The following is a 25465-nucleotide window of genomic DNA, read 5'->3' on the forward strand; positions in this document are numbered from 1 at the left end:
AGTTCAACCAGTACAAAGTACAACACCAGCCTGCTCCCTCACATATCCCTGTTGATCCAGAGGAAGGCGAAAAAACCCTTACAAGGTAAAAATTCCTTCCCGACTCCAGATGGCAATCAGATAAAATCCCTGGATCAACATCATTGGCATTACCTAGTAATTGTAGCCATGGATGTCATTCAACGCAAGGAAAGCATCTAAGCCCCCTTTAAATGCAGGTATAGAGTTTGCCATAACGACTTCCTGTGGCAATGCATTCCACATCTTAATCACTCTTACTGTAAAGAACCCTTTCCTAAATAAATGGCTAAAACGTTTTTCCTCCATGCGCAGATCATGTCCTCTAGTCCTTTGAGAAGGCCTAGGGACAAAAAGCTCATCCGCCAAGCTATTATATTGCCCTCTGATGTATTTATACATGTTAATTAGATCTCCTCTAAGGCGTCTTTTCTCTAGACTAAATAAACCCAGTTTATCTAACCTTTCTTGGTAAGTGAGACCTTCCATCCCACGTATCAATTTTGTTGCTCGTCTCTGCACCTGCTCTAGAACTGCAATATCTTTTTTGTAATGTGGTGCCCAGAACTGAATTCCATATTCCAGATGTGGCCTTACTAGAGAGTTAAACAGGGGCAATATTATGCTAGCATCTCGAGTTTTTATTTCCCTTTTAATGCATCCCAAAATTTTGTTAGCTTTAGCTGCAGCGGCTTGGCATTGAGTACGATTATTTAACTTGTTGTCGATGAGTACTCCTAAGTCCTTCTCCAAGTTTGATGTCCCCAACTGTATCCCATTTATTTTGTATGGTGTTAGACCATTGGTACGACCAAAATGCATGACTTTACATTTGTCAACATTGAATTTCATCTGCCATGTATGTGCCCATATAGCCATCCTATCCAGATCCTGTTGCAATATAACACTATCTTCCTTAGAGTTGATGATTCTGCACAATTTTGTATCATCTGCAAAAATAGCAACATTGCTCACTACTGTATCCACTAGGTCATTAATAAATAAATTGAAGAGCACTGGACCCAGTACAGACCCCTGTGGGACCCCACTGCTAACAGTCTCCCATTTTGAGTATGATCCATTGACCACAACTCTTTGTTTTCTGTCCATTAGCCAGTTCCCTATCCATGCACACAGACTCTTCCCCAGTCCTTGCATCCTCATCTTTTGCACCAGACTTTTGTGGGGAACAGTGTCGAAGGCCTTAGCAAAGTCTAAGTATATCACATCTACAGCATTCCCAATATCCATATTAGCATTCACTACCTCATAAAAGCTGAGCATGTTAGTCAAACAGGACCTGTCTTTAGTAAACCCATGTTGATGCTGAGAAATAAGATTATTTTCTACTATGAAGTCATGTATAGTATCTCTTAGTAACCCCTCAAATAGTTTGCATACAACTGATGTTAAGCTTACAGGTCTATAATTTCCTGGATCTGATTTTTTGCCCTTCTTAAATAATGGGAAAACGTGGGCTGTACGCCAATCCACTGGGACTCTGCCAGTTGCAAGAGAGTCACAAAAGATAAGATAAAGGGGTTTATCTATAACTGAACTTAATTCCCTTAGGACCCGAGGATGCATGCCATCCGGGCCAGGTGCCTTGTCTATTTTTAATTTATTTAGTCTTGCCTTTACTTCTTCCTGCGTTAAGTATTTAATATTACAGTTAGAAGATTGAGACTCTTCCGCCTCTGTAATTTGCAACAGTGCTGTTTCCTTTGTAAAGACAGAAGCAAAGAAAGCATTTAATAACTCTGCCTTACCTTGGTCATCCACCATTGAGTTTCCACCTTCATCCTTTAGGAGTCCTATACAGTCAACCTTTCTTTTTTTAGAGTTGATGTACTTGTAAAACTTTTTTGGGTTAGATTTGAATCAGCCGATCACTATCAGCCTGACACTAGAATCAGCCAATCACTACCAGCCTGACACTAGAATCAGCTGATCACTACCAGCCTGACACTAGAATCGGCCGATCACTACCAGGTTAACACTAGAATCGGCCCATCACTACCAGCCTGTCCTTAGAATCGGCTTATCACTACCAGCCTAACCTTAGAATCGACCAATCACTAGCAGCCTGACACTAGACTCGGCCGATCACTACCAGCCTGACACTAGAATCGGCCGATCACTACCAGCCTGACATTAGAATCGGCCGATCACTACCAGCCTGACATTAGAATCGGCCGATCACTACCAGCCTGACATTAGAATCGGCCAATCACTACCAGCCTGACACTAGAATCAGCCGATCACTAACAGCCTGACACTAGAATCGACCAATCACTACCAGCCTGACACTAGAATCGACCAATCACTACCAGCCTGACACTAGAATCAGCCGATCACTAACAGCCTGACACTAGAATCGACCAATCACTACCAGCCTGACACTAGAATCGACCAATCACTACCAGCCTGACACTAGAATCAGCCGATCACTAACAGCCTGACACTAGAATCGACCAATCACTACCAGCCTGACACTAGAATCGACCAATCACTACCAGCCTGACACTAGAATCGACCAATCGCTACCAGCCTGACACTAGAATCGACCAATCACTACCAGCCTGACACTAGAATCGACCAATCACTACCAGCCTGACACTAGAATCGACCAATCACTACCAGCCTGACACTAGAATCAGCCGATCACTAACAGCCTGACACTAGAATCGACCAATCACTACCAGCCTGACACTAGAATCGACCAATCACTACCAGCCTGACACTAGAATCGACCAATCGCTACCAGCCTGACACTAGAATCGACCAATCACTACCAGCCTGACACTAGAATCGACCAATCACTACCAGCCTGACACTAGAATCGACCAATCACTACCAGCCTGACACTAGAATCGACCAATCACTACCAGCCTGACACTAGAATTGGTCCATCACTTCCAGCCTAACACTAGAATCGATCCATCACTACCAGCCTGACACTAGATTCGACCAATCACTACCAGGTTGACACTAGAATCGGTGGATCACTACCAGCCTGACACTAGAATCGGTGGATCACTACCAGGTTGACACTAGAATCGGTCGATCACTACCAGGTTGACACTAGAATCTGCCAACTTCTATCAGCCTGGCACTAAGATAGACCGATCACTACCTGTTGTCCACTAGAATCAACAGATTACTACCAGCCTGGCATTAGGATCGATGATCCGGGGAGATATTGTATTGCACCGGCCGAGCGCTTTCTAGCACTCTATACTGATGCTAGACCGAGGGTCCCACCATGGAGTCAGATCAGAGCACGACCGCAACCATGCTGAGACTCCACATGTTGCAGCCCTCTGCTGCCTTGTAACACTATCACGTGTCAGTGCTTGACACACGTAGTGTTACTACCACTGCAATTCAGCTGCATTTAAATTTCACTGGCAAGCGGCAGTTGGGATGCTATGCTGGTTGGCAAGCATGCAGTTCAGCTTCCCATCTGAAAGAGGCCTCACCGATTTAAATTGGACCAGTCAAATACCATTGCAGCTGATTTTGATTGGGCTCCCTTTCAACCTGCAGATTAATTGCAACCAAATATGCATCAACTCACTCGCCATCCATATTGCTTACCATCACCTTCCTATCACTAGAATCTGTAAATCACTAAAATCTACTTATTAGTACCTGCGTGTAATTAGAAACTATCTGTCACACGTTTTGTGTTGTGTTGTTAGTATTACTACCTTGTGATTTGTATTATCTGCTTGTTGGAAATATTTGGTAAATTCTGCATGTCACCGGTAATATCTGCATATTGTTGGTATGCTCTACTTGTTTTTGGTAATATCTACAATACCTTTTGTAAGAAAAGGTGGCGTGACTTGGGGGTGTGGCCTGTGTGGGTGGGTGGGACTTAGGGCACCAGAACTTCTGTGCCTATAGGCTCCTGAGCTGTAAATCCAGCCCTGAGTGTATGTATTGTAGTCTAGGGCCAATTTTAGGGGGGAGCCAGTTAACTTATCTGTACGTTTTTGGGATGTGGGAGGAAACCGGAGTGCCTGCAGGAAACCCACACAGACACGGGGAGAACATACAAACTCCTTGCAGATAGTGCCCTGTTTGGGATTCAAACTTGAGGACCCAACGCTGTGGGGCGAGAGCTCTAACCACTACTCCACCCGTGTGTTTCATTTTGGAGACATCAATGTTCTGTTCATTTTGTTGATGGTTCTGTTCAGTGTGGCAGATTCTCCACTTCCTGCATCAAACTTGATGATAAGCTCAATAAGTAAATTGTACCATGAGCCTCTCGGCGTGTCCTGTATTATGTATGATCAGAAAGAAAGCTGTTGGGCTACAGGCTCAGTGCTGACACTTTTATTATTATTATTTAGTATGTGTATGGCACCAACATCTTGCGCAGCGCTGTACAGAATATATTGTCTTGTCACTTAACTGTCCCTCAGAGGGGCTCACAATCTAATCCGTACCATAGTCTTATGTCTATCAGAATCAGAATAGTTTTATTTCGCCAAGCATGACTGGGTCATGCCCAGAATTGGGTTTGGCACAATACATCTAGCTCTGAGAGGTACATAGGCAGAGAAGATCATCACAAATACAGTACAATACAACAAGGACAAGATAGTAAAAACATCGTACTCAGGAACATATTGCACTCAAGAAAGAGGAAATGTATGTACACAAATATACATTCAGCGGACGTATGCATTGTTCCAGTACGCTGCTGGAGTCTAACCAGGGTGCAGGGACAAAGTCCAATCAGTTAGGAGTGATGGCAGGTTACTTCGAAAAGCGTATTTATTACACATCGCTTCTATGCAGGTGGTAAGGCACAGATAGAGGGTGGCAGAATGTTACGGGAGTTGAGGAGACTGACGGCTGCAGGGAAGAAGGAGTTCTTGTGTCTGGTGGTCTTAGTGGGGATGGCCCGAAGTCTCCAGCCCAATGGTAGTGGGGAGAAGAAACTATGTATGTATTGTGTAGAGTATGCATCATAGTCTGGGACCAATTAACTTATCAGTATGTTTTTGGGATGTGGGAGGAAACCGGTGTGCCCAGAGGAAACACACACAGACTCGGGGAGAACATACAAACTCCATGCAGATAGTGCTCTGGGTTGGATTTGAACCAGGTACCCAGCACTGCAAGGCAAGAGGGCTATCCACTATGCCACCACGCTGCCCATCAAACAGTTCTTGACATTGACCTGAGCTCTGTCTGTGGAATTCTGCTTGAATAATACTTATCGTGTATCTGCCTCTGATAATGTGCCTTCTGCTCATCCATATTTATTTCAAGCCATTTGGTCCACCAGGCCTGTCAGTCAGGGAGACTTCTGAATAATGTGAAGGTTAATGGGAGGTATGTGAACTCTGCAATCTGAGCTGGTGAACTGAACATCTGTCTTAAGTTTCATGAGAAATGCTTAGGGGTAAATGCCTCCATATGAAGCAGAGTAGGTTGTTTTGTGCGTAGTCACTATTGTAGAGGGTGATGTGTAATTACTGGTAGTAATGCAATTATACAGTGTATTGGTACGTGTGGTTAATGTAGCCCTTCCTGGATGCTCATGATGGGTGACTGATTCTCGGCAGATCAGCTTTCAGCAAAGGTGGACTCACTGGAGACGCTCAGACATCTTACTGGTAGGTAACCATTTTACTGCTGAGTGTAGGTTTACAATGGTTTGTACAGCCGAGACCCACACATACGTTACAATATGTGGGTGACTTGTAAAATTCACTCAAGCAGTAAAATAGTTGATGGCTTTTCCTCTTCACAAACCGATGTGGGTCCTCTGCCTTTGGCAGGATGCAACGGATGTAGCAGAGTAAAGGTGGCCACTTACCATACAATTCGCTGAACAATCTTTTATGAACGATTCTTCGTATGAACGGTCTGAAATGATCTGAACATTTATGACCCCTTATCTTCTAACCAATCAGATTAATGAAATTGATCCAATTTTGGGATTGATCCCGTCAATCTGATTGGATTGGTTAGAAGATTTTTGTCCACTAGTGGTCCCAAACAATCATTTCTGATCGTACATATGAAGAATCGTTTGTAAATGATCGTTCAGCAAATTGTATCGTTAGTGTCCACCTTAAAGCTAGTCATACCATTAGGAAAATCCCTCTCTGATCAGGCCAAGGTTGTGATTCCGCGCATATAGTTACATTACAAAGTATGCCAGTGTCATGTGGAACAGGTGATCGCGGTGACGCCGAACACTGGCGGAGGCGGTCAGAAGTCACACGAGCGGATAGTGAGCCTTTAACACTACATATGGGCGTGCGGAGGCACACTAATACACTTGGGGGACACCGACCTTGGGGTCCGTCGGTCATCGCAATATTAAAGGCCCTTATTGCCATGCAGATGATGGATCCCTTGCAACCAAGGCTTTCCCAGCATTCTCGATTGATCCGGTTGACCGTTTTGGCTCTGAAATCGAAAAAAAGATCTATCAGGTGGCCATATTGCGGCAAAGATTCTGGATCGGCTAGCAATATCAAGCGATGCATGGGTACCTTCAGGCTTGTTTTCCACTGTACCCACTTTTTTGTATTCTTTGGATCATCTGTGATCTGAAAGACGCTCGGACGCCAGCAACAAAGTGTTAACTGCGGCAACATGGTAGTGCAATTTGATTTTCACCCCAAACGCAAATTCAAGAAAAATGTTTGGCTGAGAAAAACAGATCTGAGTACTGGGAGCAGATAACAAGTTCAACAGTTCAAGATCTGTCTGTATGGTAACTGAATAATGTAAAAAAAAGACACTCCTATATCCCTGAAACTCCAAAAATTTAGGGTAGATTTTTACTTTTAAATGTAAATCCAGCAAGGTCCTATTTAGGAATAGAAACCTATATACAATTCTTTATTTCATCAAATTATTTTCACTTCATTTTTCCTTTAAAGCAACACCAGATTAACGCATAGAATGTAAGAAATCCTTCAGGATTTTAAATTATCTTGTTTTTTGCATCTAAAAACCCTTCCTCTCTGTATGTATTGTTGTATATTAGTATGTAACCCAAACCCTCCCAGTGATGTTTTGCCTAGGCCATTTAATTATGCAGTCACTTGGAAAGATGAAAGCAGCTGGGCACATCCAGTAATTTAAACAGCATTAAAATCAGTAACAAAACATCTGCATCAGTCCACCAGGAGAGAGGGGAACAAGCAAAGTGAAGATGTCGACAGCTGTTTCGCACTCAAACTATAGAGCGCTTCCTCGGTCCTGAGGAAGCGTTCTATAGTTTGAGTGCGAAACAGCTGTCAACATCTTCAGTTTGCTTGTTCCCCTCTCTCCTGGTGGACTGATGCCGAGGTTTTATTACTGATTTTAATGCTGTTTAAATAAAGGCGCTTTTACTGGATGTGCCCAGCTGCTTTCATCTTTCCAAGTGACTGGCATGGTAAACTCTGTTTTGAGCTTGGAGCACTCCTGGCAAGCCTGTGGTGGTCTTGTGCACCTTTTTCTCTACTACTGTTGGATATTTAGTTATGCAGTTTTGTGCTCCAGAGCACTCTGGGAGACCAGGGCCTCGATTCATAAAGCATTACCTCATGCGGTAATGCTGAAAACAGCAGACTTTACCGACCACTTAGCAAAATGTCAATTCATAAAGGCTGTTACCGCATGAAAAGCTGACATTACCGACCAGGGAGCTAAATTACCGACTTGGCTGCAGTTACCGACAACACATGTCAGTAAATTGTCAGCAAATGTCAATTCATAAAGCCTTCAACATGCGGTAAGCCTGGCGGTAGTTACCGACACCTCTGGTGAGGTCTTAACAAGTTACCGACAGCTCTGACAGCTCTGATTAATGCAAAGTGCAGAGATCCGAAAGTCTGTTTGATTCATCTGTGGAGAGAGCCAGAAAGCCCTCTGTGTGAATCATTTCAGCAGGCAGGGAAAGACTGTGTGACTCATCTGTCTGAGTCATCAGTGGAAAGAGCCGGCTGTGTGAGTAATTTCAGCAGGCAGGGAAAGACTGTGTGACTCATCTGTCTGAGTCATCAGTGGGAGAGCCAGAGAGAGCCGTCTGTGTGATTCATTTCTGCAGAGCAAAGAGGGAATCGGGACACTGCACTACTCTACCGCTCAATGGGCTGCGGTAATTTACCGACCTCCAAGGGCAGCTGGGGAAATCTTTATGAATTAGCACACAGACCGGGAAAATACCGAGTGCGGTATTTTCCCGACAAGATTTTTGTTATCGCACTGCTGTTTATGAATCGAGGCCCAGGTGTTGTTTCTGCTCACTTCGGAAGCCACAATAAACAAACATTCGGCAATGATGTTCCTTGTCAGCATTGAAGATGTGGCCACCGGTGATAAAGTTTAGAATATAAATCTGGGAGAGGAAAAATGTTTACACTGCACAAACATTGACTACATATTTTATAAAGAAATATTGTACATTACATTCACTAAAGTTCCTCTTTAATTTATTGCTCTCAAATATCCCACTAGAGTGCATTTCTTCTGTTTCCTGCAACACGTATGAGAGGAATCGGCGCGGGAGACTTGGGCGCAGGATACAGCCGGTATATGGCTGATCCTGCTGCTGCACAAGTCCCGGACGTGTTAAATACTATTCCCCCTCCAGGCCACCATGGATGGTGGGGAATTAAATAATTCGGCTTCCAGCAATTGCTGGAGGCCAAATTATAGTGTTTTATAAGTAACTTCAGCTCAGTCTTCTGACAGCGCCGAAGTTACTCCTTGTGTGCCCAAGTCTCCTGCGTTGGATTCACTGTGTTCGTCCTGCAAAACTTCAAATTTTTTCCTGATGCTGAAGAACGGTGAATAAAAAAATGAAGAGCACTAAAGGAGAGTTTCTGTATGAATAGAAAGTAAGAATTATGTCCAAGTAATGATATTAGTTGATCTTTTGATGTACAGCTCACGAGTCTCTGATCACTGCATGGAAGACCTGGTGGGGTTGATTAGAGTAAATCGGTTCCATGGTACAGCAGACAGACTTCCGGCTGAGTATCTGCTAATGGACATCAGCTCTGGTACAGCACGCTGGACCTTAGCACTTAGCTTTTCCAATTTCTCCAGGAGGGAAGCCACATGCTTCTGCCTCTGCATTCTTCCCAGACAGGGACTTGTCACGTCGTCCTTTCACCAGTGTTCTCTCAATCTCTAGAGCAGTGGCCAATCAATATCTCTGTAAAGGGTAACCTGCGTATGGAGCCTCCTTCACCTGCTGAGTCTCTTCTGAGACATCCTTTGCCCTTTCTTTATTACAGCTAATAAAAGGGATCTTATTTATTTTTGTGTTTGTCTTTTATTTTAAATAGAAGAATAAGGTGTTCTCATTTTGTCTGGGTTTTGTTAACACAGATTTGAAATGGCCCAGTATGCCAGATCTGTGATTTTGTCTGATTTACGACTCTAGTTAAAAATAACACATGCGCTACAGATGTTTGGAGGATACTGAAGTGTGAGAACAGAAGAATAGGCATGGAGGTCCTGCCGCTCGTGAACTATGTACACGTGCTTTTCACTATTCAGAAATATTCACTGAGATTCAGAATGCTTTGAAAATGTATTGAGATTGATTACTGTGTGCCACTTCTCTGTAGTGGCTTGGTCTTCCTGGCTTCTTCATGCAGTCTGTGCTGGTAGGCATAGATGAAGCTTCTCATCTGGTTGTGTTATACATTAACGTGAACCTTAATATTCCTAAAATCGGCAACCTTTTACTTACCTTGAGCTTCTTACAGCCCCCCGTAGTCCGTGGCATCCTCTGAGCCCCTCAGTTCTCAAACTAGCAGCCGCATTACACCTGTGACATGAACAGGAGTCGGGGCAAGTGTTCATGCATGACCCCATCCATCTCAATTGCACTCCCGTCCTCAAGAGCATTCTGCGCATGCGCAATAATTTCAAGAACCATGCAAAACCATGCAAAGGAGCATGATAGAGACGGGCCCGCACATGCGCACTTGCCGTGACTCCTGTTCAGGTTGCAAGTGTAACGTGGCCACCAGCGGGAGAACAGAGGGGGCTCAGAGGACACTGATGGACCCCACGAACTACGGGGGGCTTGAAGAAGCCCCAGGTATGTAAAAGGCAATCAATTTTGGGTATGTTTAGGTTCACTTTAAAGTGTACCAGAACTGAAGCTCGGGTACAAAATCACATACGGTACTTACCCAAGAAGAGGGAAGCCTCTAGATCCTAATGATCCTTCCCGAGGCATCCTCCATTATTCTTCTGGTGGAATGCAGCTGTAGTGTGCCTGCACGAGTACAGTCGCGCCTATGCAATAAGCTCCAGCCACTCAAGCACAAGCGGCTCTGTGCAGCTGTGAAGGCGTGGCCATGCTCATGCGGCTGCAGCAAAGCTCCGCTTGTGCCAGCAGAGGAGCGCAGCCCTGATCAGCTGGAGGGTACCAGGCAGTGTCCGAGGCCCAGAGGACAGCGTAGGAAGCCCCTGGAGAACACAAGTCAAAAAAGTTAATACAGAAAGTCCCCGTTGTCCGGAACTCAGGCAACTGGAAGTCTCAACCAACCGGCATGCCTAAGTGATAACTGAGACTTTGTTTTTTGAGGGATTTGAGGCTTTCAAAATACTTACTGTCCCTCCAGCGACGTCTATCAGCCTTCCTGCAGCACGCAGTGGGCTCCTAACTGATTCCGGGCGTCCATGCATGACACATGATCTGATGCTGGTCAATGACATACCGGCTTAGGTGTACGGGGAAGCCAGAAAGCCGCTAGGAGCCCGCTAGTTGCTGCAGGGAGGCTGCTGGAGGCTCGGTAAGTATTGGGGGGGGGGGTCCTGTGCTTTTTAGGCCGTTTGCTTAAAGAGACACTATGGCGAAAAATTTTAAAATGTACAATATGTGCAAACACAGACAAGTAAGAAGTATATTTCTTCCAGATTAAATGAGCCATAAATGTATTTTCTCCTATGTTGCTGTCACTTACAGTAGATAGTAGAAATCTGACAGAAGTGACAGGTTTTAGACTAGCCCATCTCCTCATAGGGGATTCTCAGCAAGGCTTTTATTCTTTATAAAGATGTTCCCTAAAAAGGATTTAAGCAATGATGCTGGCCAGCTTCCCAGCTCGCTACACAGATTTTTGGCAGTTGGAAAGAGCAACTGCCATTCACAAAGTTCTTTTGAAAATAAATAAATCCCTGAGAATCTCCCATGAAGAGAAAGACTAGTCCAAAACCTGTTGCTTCTTTCAGATTTCTACTACCTCCTGTAAGTGACAGCAACATAGGAGAAAAGTAAATTATGGCTCATTTTACTCTGGAAAAAAAATATACTTCTTATTTGTATATGTTTGCACATAATTTAATTTTTACAATTTTTCTCCATAGCGCCCCTTTAAGCAACCTGCAAGTACATGTATACGGCATCAGGCGATACACGCCAAGAGCGTTTGTTTACATTCCAGCGTTGATACGTTTGTGGTTAACAAGTAAAAAAGATACTGTTATCTGCAGTTTGGATGCGGATTTGAAGCTGAATAGCAGGAGAAAGTGCTTTGTTAAACCATTTCAGTGATGTTCTGCTAGAATATTTTTCTGAGATAGTAGCTTTCAAGCTGTGAGGAATCTTTTAGAGCAAAGTAGAAATGCTGGCTTTCAGACCACTTTAAGCTCAATCCTGTGTCAGCTTTAATGGTGTCAAGCCAACGCATTCTCTGGCGGTCTTGTCACCTTTTGCCACTGATCAGTCCTAGCATTAGGTCTTTATCTAAGGAATTTGATTGCATCATGTGGATCGAAATATGTGAGTCTGAGTCTGGTGATCTTGCCTTCCAGTGACATGTCTGGTCTTATCAGAGGTGTATCTAGAGGGGTGCAGGTATGGATCTTGCCATGGGCACCATGGGCGCCATGCCTGCTCCTGTGCTTCACCACTTTGCCTGCTCCTGTGCTGTGCCTTTCCTCAAATCAGATTAATTCTGTTATCTGGGGCTACTTTATTTTATGTAGGGTGCATTTGTCTTAGTGTTTGGAAAGTGGACAGAGAGGGAATAGGAAGACATATTTCCAAAAAAGTCACTTCAGCAATATCCCGAGCCCAACAACACAGGCAACCATAATAACACGTTTGTGACAGAGGAGAGGATGCCATTTTTAGAGGGTAAGGGGGCTCTGACGGAGGAAGGGGGGCACAATTTCAGTGTTTGCCATAGGTTCTATATTACCCAGGTACGCCCCTGGATCTTATACGTTCCAATACTTCTTTATTCGTCATCCTTGCTGTCCATGGAATGCGAAGCAACCGTTGCCAGCACCACAACTCGAAGGAGTCAATCTTTCTTCTATCTGCTTTTCTTAGGGTCCATTTTTCGCAGCCATACATGGTTACGGGGAAAACAATGGCATGAACCAGTCTAATTTGGTCGTAATGCTAATGTCTTTGCTTTTCCATACTTGGTTCATGCTTACCATCGCGTTTCTGCCGAGGGTTATCCAACGTTTTATTTCATGACTACAATCACCATTTCGATCTATCTGAGAGCCGAGGAAGGTGACTTCCTGCACTCATCAGATATACATTCTATAAAAACATGACATGGCATTTATTGTATCAGCAGATTTAATCCACCGAGAAAGTAATATGAATATCATGCATGTTCTTCAGAGCTAATCATTGCTCCAAAAACAACATGGATTCTGTGTTTAGTTAGCTGTCGTTATTGAATATTTACATTCATTCAGGAAGTGTTGGTGTACAGAAGCACGGGTGAAATGTCAGATCATCTCAATGTATTTCTCTAGTTACTAGAACACTGACTGACACTGCTGGGGTGGGTGGTGAGAAATTAATTTAAGTGAGCCCTTGAGAAATGATTCTCCACTCATTATCAACATCATTGTGTGTCTTTCCACTTTTTCAACCAAGGGGTCTTAATGAGAGTTTCTGCTTTTCTTAATGAATGAATATGCATTCTAGAAAAATGTCTGAAAATTCTATTTCTAATTAAGTCTCCACTAACAATTTACATCTCCAAATTGAATTTGTACTAATCAAAATTATTTTGATAATAGGAGCTTAGAAGTAAACTCTTCTGGGTGAAAAGCATGAACTGATTCTTTAGATGGCATACTAAGTGTAGCAAACTGTAAAGTAAAGGGTCCCTGGAGTGACGATGTTAATGTGAAGACATAAACATGTGTATGTAAAGTTTTTTTCTATCACCATAAAAACTCAAAATTCATTGTTTGCTTTATAACTCTAATCAAAGCAAAAACACAAATGCCTAATGCTGGGAATACACGATGCGTTTCTGCTGCTCGCTTCTCCGCTCGATCATTTTGCCACTCGATTCTCTTATCTTCTGCTCATTTTTCTTACCTTTTTCCATTCACTTCTATCAGAAGCATAACATAAAAAGACTGGTCTTATGTCACTTGAAGGCATATTTACACTTCACTACTTGATAACCTTGTCGATTTGCAATGTTATCATCATTATATGATATATTATCAGATTGTCTTGTAATTTACTAATTACATGATATTTTATTAGATTAGCTTGTAATTCACTAATTGTTGTTCAAACAATGAAGATTTCTATCAGAGAGGGATATCTGTTGGTAAAATTGGGTGGCCATCTGCCAGTGAATGGCTACCTTGAGGCCCTGTTCCCAGCTGCAGCAGCCAGATCACGTAGGGCCAGCAGGAGCTGACAGTTCAGTGTCGGCTTCGATGGTCCGCTATAGTGTGGCCGAGCAGTTAATTGTCAGAGGATTGTAGCCACTAGCCACTTTAAAGCATTTGTAGTTAATGTTCTTTTTCTTTGTACCAATAGTAGCTTCCTGAAAGATTAACTATCTGGATTACATTTTGCTTTTATCAAATATTACTTACTAGCTGACCTAAGCTTGTTTAAAAACGGGCTCTAGGTCTGTCACCACGGCAGCATTACAGTGAATGGCGCATGCACATTACAGTGAATGGCGCATGCACCGACCTGTCCTGCATCCTGTCCCAATGGCTGTCAGTGCTGAAGATGCGCAGTAGCGCAAAATCACTGACACAGGGACGTGGGACGCAGGGGCACAGGGAAGTTATATAAAGCGATGAGGCAAATTATTTTGATAAAGTTTATATTTGTAATAGTTTCCATTTCTACATTTCTCACTTGTGATTAGTCAGCTGAATCCCATCACAGATTTATGAATATTATTGTCACATGATCTGAGATTAGTGTCAGTTTTATAAATCACCATCTCCATGTTATTAACCTCCTTTAAATCTTTCATTTCAAATAACAGGTGTCTGATTTGGTGATCATCTTAAACCACAAAAGAGCAGTAGAAGCTTTTGCGAAAGGTGGCAATCTTACTCTTGGCGGGAATTTCACAGTGGCCATCGGACCTTTAGGAAGGTAAATGGTGAAAGCTATGTAGTGAAAGAACAGGATATGATTGTTTAATGGCTTGAAGACTAGCTAGACTCGGTGGTGGTGGTATGTTCAGCCATGTGTGAAATGCTGACAGGGTTTTCCAGGACTTTGGTTAATCATTATTTTTTTTTTTTAAAGATTCTTTATTTTTATTTTTCAAGAATTTAAGATACAACACGAAAGGTATACAGAAATACAAAAATACAGGAAGTTTGTCATAACAGGCATCCGTACAGGAGTTACCAGAGGACATTTCACTTAAAATAATGTGCGTCTATATAACTACATCCTTAATCATTAAGATGCGAAATCAGGCCACAGACCAGCGTGGCCCGTAGTGACATCTTAGTGTACCTGATGAACCATATGAGTAAACAGAAATTACAGATGATATAACTGTGTGTGAGTGGGTGTCCACTTAATTGCTTAGAAAAATCAGGTGGTCCTGGGTCCATAAGGGAACATACACCAGGAACCATCAGTACTTTAAGATTACGGTTGTGGGCAAACCAGTCACCAGCTTCAGGCCCATTCAAATGGATCTAGGCTAGACTGAGAGGGACGCCGTCCGTAGGTGAGGAGAACAGACAAGCATACCCATCAGTCCAGGCAATCTCCTGATTTCTGTTAGACAGCTATGACTGACAAGGTGACAGAGAGAGAAGGGAGAAAGGAAAGAGGTTAGGGAGCATAGAAAAGGAGACAAAGTTAAGAGAAAGGTATAAGATGTGTCAGAGGACCGCCCCGCGACGCCGGCTCTCGTTCCCCGAATGCCCAGGGGTTAGTGCATGGGCGTCATGGGGGCATAAACCTGCTTGTTTGGGGGAAGGTTCAAATCCAGCATAACTAGCTAGTATTTGGACCATTTTACTTTGCATACATCAATTAACCCCATGATCATGCACAAGGGACCGATAATGATCAGATTCCTTAAACTCAAACCAGCCATACCAAGTCTTCCAGAATTGTTCGTGTTTATCGTGTATAGTTGCAGTGAGTTCCTCCATATACCTAGTCTGGTCAACCTCCCGCATCCACTCCAAGATTGTGGGGGGCTCTGTGGATTTCCACTTTTTTGCTATCATGGCTCGAGCTGAGTTTATTAGATGTCTCGTGAGTGTTTTCTTATATTTACGAATAGACCAGGAGTTATGATGTAATAAAAAAAAGGCTGGTGAATCTGGCGGAGAGAAGTCTGTCATTTTGTGCATCAGGTCCCTTATGTCTGTCCAATATTGTCTAATTTCACTGCAAGACCAGAATATGTGCAGTATTGTCCCTGTATCCCGCCCACATCTCCAGCATATGGGAGGTGTCCCAGGAAACATCTGATGCAGCCTAGAAGGTGTGAGGTACCACCTTGTGAAAATTTTGTACCCTGCTTCTTGATTTTTGGAGGAGATAGAGGATTTGTGGGAAAAAGTGAGGATCTTCCCCCACTGTTTATCAGAGAAAGAGCATCCCAGGTCCTGTTCCCATTTCTCCTTATATGTTGAGGCAGGTGCCTCAGGGTTGTTCAGGAGAGAGTACATGAAAGATATCATACCCCTCATTGCGCCCTCCCCCTGGCAGGTTTGTTCGAATGGTGTTAGGGGTCTATTAAAACATTGTTTAGTGCCTTGGGACAGAATAAAGTGCCTAAATTGCAGCCAGGACCAATGATCTAAAGTTGGTGAATTAAGATCCTGTCGTAGCCTCTGTAGTGGGACCCATTGTCCCCCCTCCAGAAAGCTTTGCGCTCTTAGGTTAGTGCATTCACGCCATGAAGGGTAGCTTTTGGGGGAGAGTCCAGGGGGGAAGCTAGGATTGTCCAGTACAGGGAGCAAAGGCGAAGGCCAGGGCGATATAGCAGAGTCCTGCCTGAATTTTGCCAGGGTTTTAAGTGTCTGGGATATTAGAGAAGCTGCAGGGTCCAGTCCTGTGGGTGACAGGGCCGACCAGGGGGACAGTGCCAGTCGTCCTTTCATTAACTCATTCTCCATACCCACCCACCGTTTAAATTGTGAGTGCCTGTGCCAATCTATTATTCTGATTAGTGTGGCTGCTGCATGGTAGAGCTTTGGATTTGGAACAGCCATTCCTCCTAATTCTTTAGGAGCTGTTTGAAGGGCATATTTAAGTCTCGGTTTACGGCCGTTCCATATAAATTTCGAGAAAGTTTGTGTAACTGCTCGAAAGTATTGGGCCGGGATAGAAATCGGCAGGGTTTGGAATAGATAAAGTAAACGGGGCATAATTGTCATTTTAATAATATTGGACCTCCCAAACCATGAAAAGTGAGGTTTGTCCCATTGATGTAAGTCTTGTTTAATACGTTCATGAGTGGGTATAAAGTTGGTTGTGAATAGATCTTTTGGGTTCGGGGTGATCAGTACTCCTAGATATTTCAGGGCATTCTTGGGCCATTTAAAAGGGAAGTTAGATTGTAGTGTAGACTTCAGATCTCTAGGGAGTAGGACACCCAATGCTTCGCTCTTGTCATAATTAATAGACATATTTGATAATTGGCCGTATCTTTTGAATTCTAATAGTAGGTTAGGGAGGGATATGTGTGGATTTGTAAGATAAAAAAGCAAATCATCCGCGTAAGCAGCTACTTTATGGGACGAGGAAGGGAGAGAAATACCTGTAATGTCAGGGTTGTTACGAACTGTGCATAGAAACGGTTCTAGGGAGAGGGCAAAGATTAGGGGGGAGAGTGGGCACCCCTGTCTGGTCCCGTTCCGGATATTGAACGTTTCAGAAAGTACCCCGTTCGCTTTCACTTTAGCATGAGGGCCCGAGTACAAAGCCAGTATCCGCCTACGCATTTTGTCACCCAGACCCACCTGCTCAAGGGTCAGGTCAATGAAGTCCCAGTCCACCCTATCAAAAGCTTTTTCAGCATCTGTAGATAATAGCATGGTGGGGGTGGACCGGGACCTCACCCAGTGGAGAATGTCTAGCGTACGGATTGTGTTGTCTCTCGCTTCCCTCCCTGGTATAAAACCAACTTGGTCCGGGTGTACCAGATCGGAGAGGAGCGGCGCTAATCGATTGGCTAGCATTTTGGCATATAATTTGAGATCTACGTTTAAAAGGGATATGGGTCTAAAGCTTTGACATTGTGAGAGATCTTTTCCAGGTTTTGGTAGGACTGAGATATGTGACTCTAGCATCTGGGTCGGGAACCGATTCTGTCCAGGGGGCGATTCGGTGATAGCATTGAAGGCTTTTAACATGTGAGGGAGTAGTACACTGTTGAATTTTTTATAGTATTCAGGGGTATACCCGTCTGGGCCCGGGGCTTTGCCATGGGGGACCTGGGACATAGCTATAGCCAGTTCATCCGCAGTGAAAGGCTCTTCAAGGTCTCTGACTTGGACATGCGATAGGGATGGTATACCTGATTGCCGAATGTATTCTGCTGCCCTCTCTCTATTGCTTGTGTTGTTAGTTTTACATGTGGAGGGAGGGAGATTATATAGTTTGGAGTAATAATCCCTGAAGGCTCCTGATATCTCTTCATATTTGTGTAACATCTTTGAGTCCTTGTTCTTAATGCCTGCGATGTAATTAGAAGTCTGTTGAGTTTTTAGGGCCCTGGCTAGGATAGTACTGCATTTATTCCCGTATTCATAGAAAGTGCGACGGCATCTTTCTGCTGCGTATTTAGCTTTGTGGAATAAAAGATTTTTAAGGGACTCCCTCTGTCTTGTAAGGTCAGTTAGGACTGTTGAGGATAGAGTTTGCTTGTGCTTTAATTCCAGGTTTTTAATGGAAGTTAAGGTATCTTGTATCTCCTTTTCCCGTGCCCGTTTCCTTCTGGCTCCTTCTCTAATTAGTAGGCCTCGCGCATAACATTTGTGAGTTTCCCACAGTACCAGCGGGGGCGTATCCTCTTTGTTATTAATTTGGAAAAATTCCTCCAGGTCACTTTTGAATTTTTGAAAGAATGTTTTATCTTGGAGTAGTGAGTTATTAAGGCGCCAAGAAGGTGAGCCTCGTCTGCATTCTCCTAAGGCAAGATCTACTGCTATTGGTGCGTGGTCTGATAGAGAGATGTTGCCAATTGAGGGGGAGGCAGAAGTTGATAGTAGATTATGAGATATAAATATATAATCGATCCTGGAGTATGAGCTGTGTGGGAATGAGAAGAATGTGTAATCCTTTTGAGTAGGATTATGTACTCGCCAGACATCAATTAGTTGCATGTTGTGGAGGAGAGATTTGCATTTATGAAGGAGCCGTCTGGAGATCGGGAATTTTTGGGATGAAGAGTCTAAGATGGGGTCTAAAGTTAGGTTGAGATCCCCCCCCAATAGCGATGCTCCCCTCTGCAAATGTAGATAGTTTAGATAAGAAGGTCTGGAGGAAGGAGACTTGTTGGGTATTGGGCGCGTAGTAAGAGCCAATTGTTATTTTGTGGTTGAACACCATGCCCTTTATGAGATTAAATCGGCCCATTGGGTCAGTATATTCTGCGGATAGGAGGAAGGGGGTATCCCGTGATATCAGTATAGCTGTACCCTTTGTTTTAGTGTCTTGTGGGGCGCTATAGAAAGCGAGCTTATAATATTTATTTAACAATTTGGGTGGGTTAGGGCCTTTGAAGTGGGTTTCTTGTAAACATACCACGTTAGCTCTTTCTTTATGGCACATATGAAGGATAGAGGATCTTTTTTCAGGTACATTGAGCCCCCTAGCATTCAGGGACAGCATCTTAAGTGATTGATGGAATATGGGTCAGCACGGAGCGGGCCCCCCGACACATAAGGGAGCAGATTAGAAGAGCAGATAGAAGGGTGAAAAGTAGAAAGAGGAAAAGTGACAGGAATACATATGAAACAGGGCGTGTAAGAAACCACGCCATTAACGGTAGGAATATACAAACAGTATAAAAATTACCTGGAGACCACATAGTGGCCTATATGTTGATGTGTATTAACACTTCTGATAGGAAACCTAAGTTCCTAAATACTTGGCACCTGCCGTGGGGTAAGAGAGACCACACCTATGAAGGCTGTGCGTCCCTGGACCCCCGGCGTGCCCGTGTGCGTTTAACCAAGATTCATGAACGTATTTTCTAGCCTACATAACATATACTATTTACTCTCTCAAAGGAAAATAAGATGGTTTATTTAATACCTTCCTCATAGCCAAGAATAATTAAAGTCTAAAGTTTTATCCCCCGCCGCTCCCCCGTCCCGAGCCCCTCCCTCCAACCTCCCCCTCACTACTCTCCAGAAGTAAGTTAACTGTGTGCCCTGCACATGTGAGTGATGCTTCCATAAGGCCATGAAGGGGTGTGCACCACCTGTTTGATGATATAGGAAAGTTAGTGCCTCTCCCCCCCCCCCCCGGACCCCCCCGGGCTAGGTACCCCATTCCACGCCCCCCAGGCCAGCAGCGGCGCCCCCCCGCCCCCCCGCGGCCCGCAAATGCGTACCCCAGGGGGGCGGGGGCGGGCAAGCCGCCACCGGGAGGAGGGCGCGGAGGCCCGTCATTGCAACTGGAGGGGGACCGGGGGAAGCAGACAAAGACCCCCGGCAGGGCTCCCAGATGCCTCACGATACTAAGCACAAGTCACTCACCCGATATCTACCCTTCCCCCAGGCCTCCCATCCCTCCTCTCCCCTTATGGAATGCATAATTAGCACGGTGCACCCCCCACTGGTCCCATATATGAAACGACTGCCCCCCCATGGGATCATTATATAACAGCTTCACCACAATACCATGGGAGTTAATAAAGGACTATTTTTTTCCCCGCTAACTATATATTGACCTACTGCATTGACAATTCATATAGTTCAGATAGTACAGCATAGATAATCTAGAAGACAGTGATATATTTAAAGCAAACCTCCGTATTCCGCTGTAGGTCCGAGAACATTTTATACACCCTGTAATCTGATGCGAATGGTGGGGAACAGTCGTCTCTCAAGTTAAGGCTAGGGGGGCACATGGGGGGACAGTCCGTCCCATGTCCTTTAAGCCTGTGTACCCTGTGGGTGTGAGATAAGCATTGGCAGATTTTAATAACCCCCCTCACGGGGCGGATAGACGGAGGCTCAGGGTCCAGGACATAAAGTACCGTGCTCGGCTCATGCCTCCAGATGCGAAATCCACTCGAAGTAGTGGGCAATAGAAACTAGGTGACTGATAGTCATGCAACAGTGGGTCCAATGAGGGGTGGGCAAAGACCATATAATAGGGGCAATAGGAAGGCGCGTTGTTTCCGCGTAGAGGGTCAGGGCAACGACTACCCTTCAACATCAGTTTATTGTGAAAAGTGCAGCCAAGGGGCCTCGTCCGCAAAATCAAATGACAAGATCCCAGGTGGGGGGAGAGCGGGGCATCACCGGGGGCATAGGAAGGCAAACAATATGTCAATATTCAACAGTACTCACATAGCCTTAGCGGCGAGGCCCGCGTTTTTTTTGTGGACGGGCAACTTCCAGTGTGTCCGGGTCCCATTCAGGTAATTCCACGGAGTCCATAGAGAAGGCTTTGAATAGATCAGATAGCTCTGTCGGATGGCGTAGGGTGAAGGACTTGGAGCCATATTTCATGACCAGCTGAAAGGGAAAGCCCCAGTAATATGACGCTCCCATATTCTGTAGTGCTTGAATCAGAGGCTTCAGCGCTCTACGTTGAATCAGCGTGGAGGGCGCCAAATCTTGGTATAGGGTGATCACAGCTCCCTGCCATGTAATTGCTCCTGCGTCACGGGCGGCCTTCATGATGCTATCTTTCTCCGGGAAATTATGCAGCCTGCAGATGATGTCTCTCGGAGGCTCGTTGTCCTCAGGCATGGCCCTTAGAGCTCTGTGAGCTCGATCAAACTTCAGGCGTTGGTCTACTGGGCGATTCAACAGGCCATTAAAGATAGAGCGTAATGTAGTCGCGATGTCCTCTGCTGAGACCGACTCAGGTACCCCGCGAATCCTTATGTTGTTGCGGCGGTTTCTATTTTGGAGGTCCTCCATCTGTGTTCTCATGGCACGATTATAAGTGACTTGCTTTTCTTTAGCTTCTTTCAGCTGCGCCACTTCGGTTCGTAAGCTCTCCACGCTGCTCTCCACTGAAGAGACTCTATCGGATAGGCCTGTGATGTCTGTGCGGATGGCGGCTATCTCCGCTTTTGTAGATGTAACTATCCGTTCAGTCTGTTCATCTAGGTCCTGTTTAGTTGGAAGGCTACGGAGGTACTTCCATATGTCTTCAAGGTTACATAGCGCCGAAGGGCCTGACTTGAAAGACGTGGAGGTCTGAGAGCTGGAGGGCGCGGTATCCGCCATGTTGGAGGCCTCCGTAGCTGGGGTGAGCGCTTGGAAATAGCGGGTCACCGGTCTCTGATTCGGAGTTGGAGGGCACCGGTCAGTAGCTGAAGTTTTCTTATCGCCCTTCATACCACTTTGAGCACTTGGAGAGGGAAATTTCTCGGCTAGGACAGCTATGAATGCACACGGGGCCGGGAGCTCAGCACACGCACGTCCTTACTCCTCCATAGTTGGCTCCGCCCCCGTTAATCATTATTTTTATGAATTTATATCATGCTGACATTTTTCTCACTGCTTTACAGAGTAGTTACAGCGCTTTACAGGGTACATTGAACAAATAATGGCCACAATTCACTAAGCTCATTTCCTGTCTTTTTAATAATGATTTTGTACTGTTTTTACTGTTATCACCACGGTGATGAAGCATTTTGTATCAGGGATGATTACCGGATACAATCATGAGTGATTACTTATGATTCAAATGAGACTTAATTGGTGCAGGTGTGCGGCGGGGATAGAAAGGGTTTTTTTACCCATAATTCCGCCTTCCGCCCAGCGTTCCAAAGAGTTTTCATGCATCCTCAAACGTTGCAAGCCTCACACCGCTGCACTTCCTCCTTCAAGCCGGAAGGAGGAAGTGCGCCGATGTGAGGCTGCAACGCGACCAATAGAATACGTGAAAGCTCTTTGGAATGCAGTCCGATGGCAGAATTATGGGTAAATAACCTCTTCTATCCCCGCCGCACACCTGCACCAATTAAGCCTCATTTAAATCATGAATAATCATTTGTGATTATTCGTGATTGCATCCGGTGATCATCCCTGTTTAGTATTCACTAAGCAATTTACCTCAGGCAAACCTTAAAATAAGGATTCTGTATTTAAGTTAAAGGGGAACTGAAGAGAGAGGTATATGGAGGCTGCCATGTTTATTTCCTTTTAAGCAATACCAGTTGCCTGGCAGCCCTGCTGATCCTCTGCCTCTAATACTATTAGCCATAGCCCCTGAACAAGCATGCAGCAGATCAGGTGTTTCAGACTTTAAAGTCAGATCTGACAAGACCAACTGCATGCTTGTTTCTGGTGTTATTCAGATACTATTGCAGAGAAATAGACCAGCAGGGCTGCCAGGGAACTGGTATTGATTAAAAGGAAATAAATATGGCAGCCTCCGTATACGTCTTACTTCAGTTCCCCTTTAAGGAGTGATTTCTAAAGTTAAGGTGTTAATCCTTAAAATAATGACAGGATTCTAAAGTTAAAGGCAGGATGTTAATTCACAGAGTGTAATTCAAGTGTAAAGTGTGTGAGGAGTTATCACCTGGTCTGAGCTGTCGTTAAGTGGAATGTTACTACATACTGCAATGTAAAGTTTAGCATTCTGAGCTGTCTGCTTTATTTTTTACGTGTGTGTGTGTGTGTGTGTGTGTGTATCTACATACATACATACACATATATATATATATATATATATATATATATATATATATATATATATATATATATATATATATATATATATATATATATACACATACAGTGGGTTGCAAAAGTATTTGGCCCCCTTGAAGTTTTCCACATTTTGTCACAGTGGTGTACACGTGAGAAGTGGAACGAAAATCATACATGATTCCAAACATTTTTTACAAATAAATAACTGCAAAGTGGTGTGTGCATAATTATTCGTCCCCCTATGATTTGAGTGCAGTCAGTTGCCTATAGACATTTCCTGATGAGTGCTAATGACTAAATAGAGTGCACCTGTGTGTAATCTAATGTCAGTACAAATACAGCTGCTCTGTGAGGGCCTCAGAGGTTGTCTAAGAGAATATCGGGAGCAACAACACCGTGAAGTCCAAAGAACACACAAGACAGGTCAGGGATCAAGTTATTGAGACATTTAAAGCAGGCTTAGGCTACAAAAAGATTTCCAAAGCCTTGAACATCCCACGGAGCACTGTTCAAGCGATCATTCAGAAATGGAAGGAGTATGGCACAACTGTAAACCTACCAAGACAAGTCCGTCCACCTAAACTCACATGCCGAACAAGGAGAGCGCTGATCAGAAATGCAGTCAAGAGGCCCATGGTGACTCTGGACGAGCTGCAGATATCTACAGCTCAGGTGGGAGACTCTGTCCATAGGACAACTATGAGTCATGCACTGTACAAAGTTGGCCTTTATGGAAGAGTGGCAAGAAGAAAGCCATTGTTAACAGAAAGCATAAGAAAATTGCAGTTTGCCACAAGCCATGTGGGGGACACAGCAACCATGTGGAAGAAGGTGCTCTGGTCAGATGAGACCAAAATTGAACTTTTTGGCCAAAATGCAAAACGCTATGTGTGGCGGAAAACTAACACTGCACATCACTCTGAACACACCATCCCCACTGTCAAATATGGTGGTGGCAGCATCATGCTCAGGGGGTGCATCTCTTCAGCAGGGACAGGGAAACTGGTCAGAGTTGATGGGAAGATGGATGGAGCCAAATACAGGGCAAACTTGGAAGAAAACCTCTTGGAGACTGCAAAAAACTTGAGACTGGGGCGGAGGTTCACCTTCCAGCAGGACAATGACCCTAAGCATAAAGCCAGGGCAACAATGGAATGGTTTAAAACAAAACCTATCCATGTGTTAGAATGGCCCAGTAAAAGTCCAGATCTAAATCCAATCGAGAATCTGTGGCAAGATCTGAAAACTGCTGTTCACAAACGCTGTCCATCTAATCTGACTGAGCTTGAGCGGTTTTGCAAAGAAGAATGGGCAAGGATTTCAGTCTCTAGATGTGCAAAGCTGGTAGAGACATACCCTAAAAGACTGGCAGCTGTAATTGCAGCAAAAGGTGGTTCTACAAAGTATTGACTCAGGGGGCCGAATAATTACGCACACCCCACTTTGCAGTTATTTATTTGTAAAAAATGTTTGGAATGATGTATGATTCGACCCACTTCTCACATGTACACTACTTTTATATTGGTCTTTCACATGGAATTCCAATAAAATTGATGCATGTTTGTGGCAGTAATGTGACAAAATGTGGAAAGCTTCAAGGGGGCAGAATACTTTTGCAACCCACTTTATGTGTACACACACACACACACACACACTCACACTCACACTCTCACACTCTCACACTCTCACACTCTCTCACTCTCTCACTCTCTCACTCTCTCACACTCTCACACTCTCACACTCTCACACTCTCACACTCTCACACTCTCACACTCTCACACTCTCACACTCTCACACTCTCACACTCTCACACTCTCACACTCTCACACTCTCACACTCTCACACTCTCACACTCTCTCACTCTCTCACTCTCTCACTCTCTCACTCTCTCACTCTCTATCTCTCTCACTCTCTATCTCTCTCACTCACTCTCTATCTCTCTCACTCACTCTCTATCTCACTCACTCTCTATCTCACTCACTCTCTATCTCACTCACTCTCTATCTCACTCACTCTCTATCTCACTCACTCTCTATCTCACTCACTCTCTATCTCACTCACTCTCTATCTCACTCACTCTCTATCTCACTCACTCTCTATCTCACTCACTCTCTATCTCACTCACTCTCTATCTCACTCACTCTCTATCTCACTCACTCTCTATCTCACTCACTCTCTATCTCACTCACTCTCTATCTCACTCACTCTCTCACTCACTCTCTCACTCTCTATCTCACTCACTCACACACAGACCCAGCCACACACACAATCACACAATCACAGCTTCTCTCTCTCTCCTTCCCTTGCTGTCCTACACAGGCTGCCATTG

The 25465-nt window shown here is 44.4% G+C and overlaps 1 protein-coding gene across 1 annotated transcript in view; it reads left to right on the plus strand.

Moving 5' to 3' along the window:
- Nucleotides 1–25465, plus strand: part of SH3YL1 (SH3 and SYLF domain containing 1) — a 175176-nt gene that overhangs the window by 38994 nt on the left and 110717 nt on the right. Inside the window, exon 5 of the mRNA XM_068280373.1 lies at nt 14289–14401. Within this exon, the coding sequence (XP_068136474.1) occupies nt 14289–14401 (113 nt within the window). The remainder of the gene's footprint in view (nt 1–14288; nt 14402–25465) is intronic.

Source organism: Hyperolius riggenbachi, chromosome 4, assembly GCF_040937935.1.
Source record: "Hyperolius riggenbachi isolate aHypRig1 chromosome 4, aHypRig1.pri, whole genome shotgun sequence".
Classification (NCBI taxonomy): Eukaryota; Metazoa; Chordata; class Amphibia; order Anura; family Hyperoliidae; genus Hyperolius; species Hyperolius riggenbachi.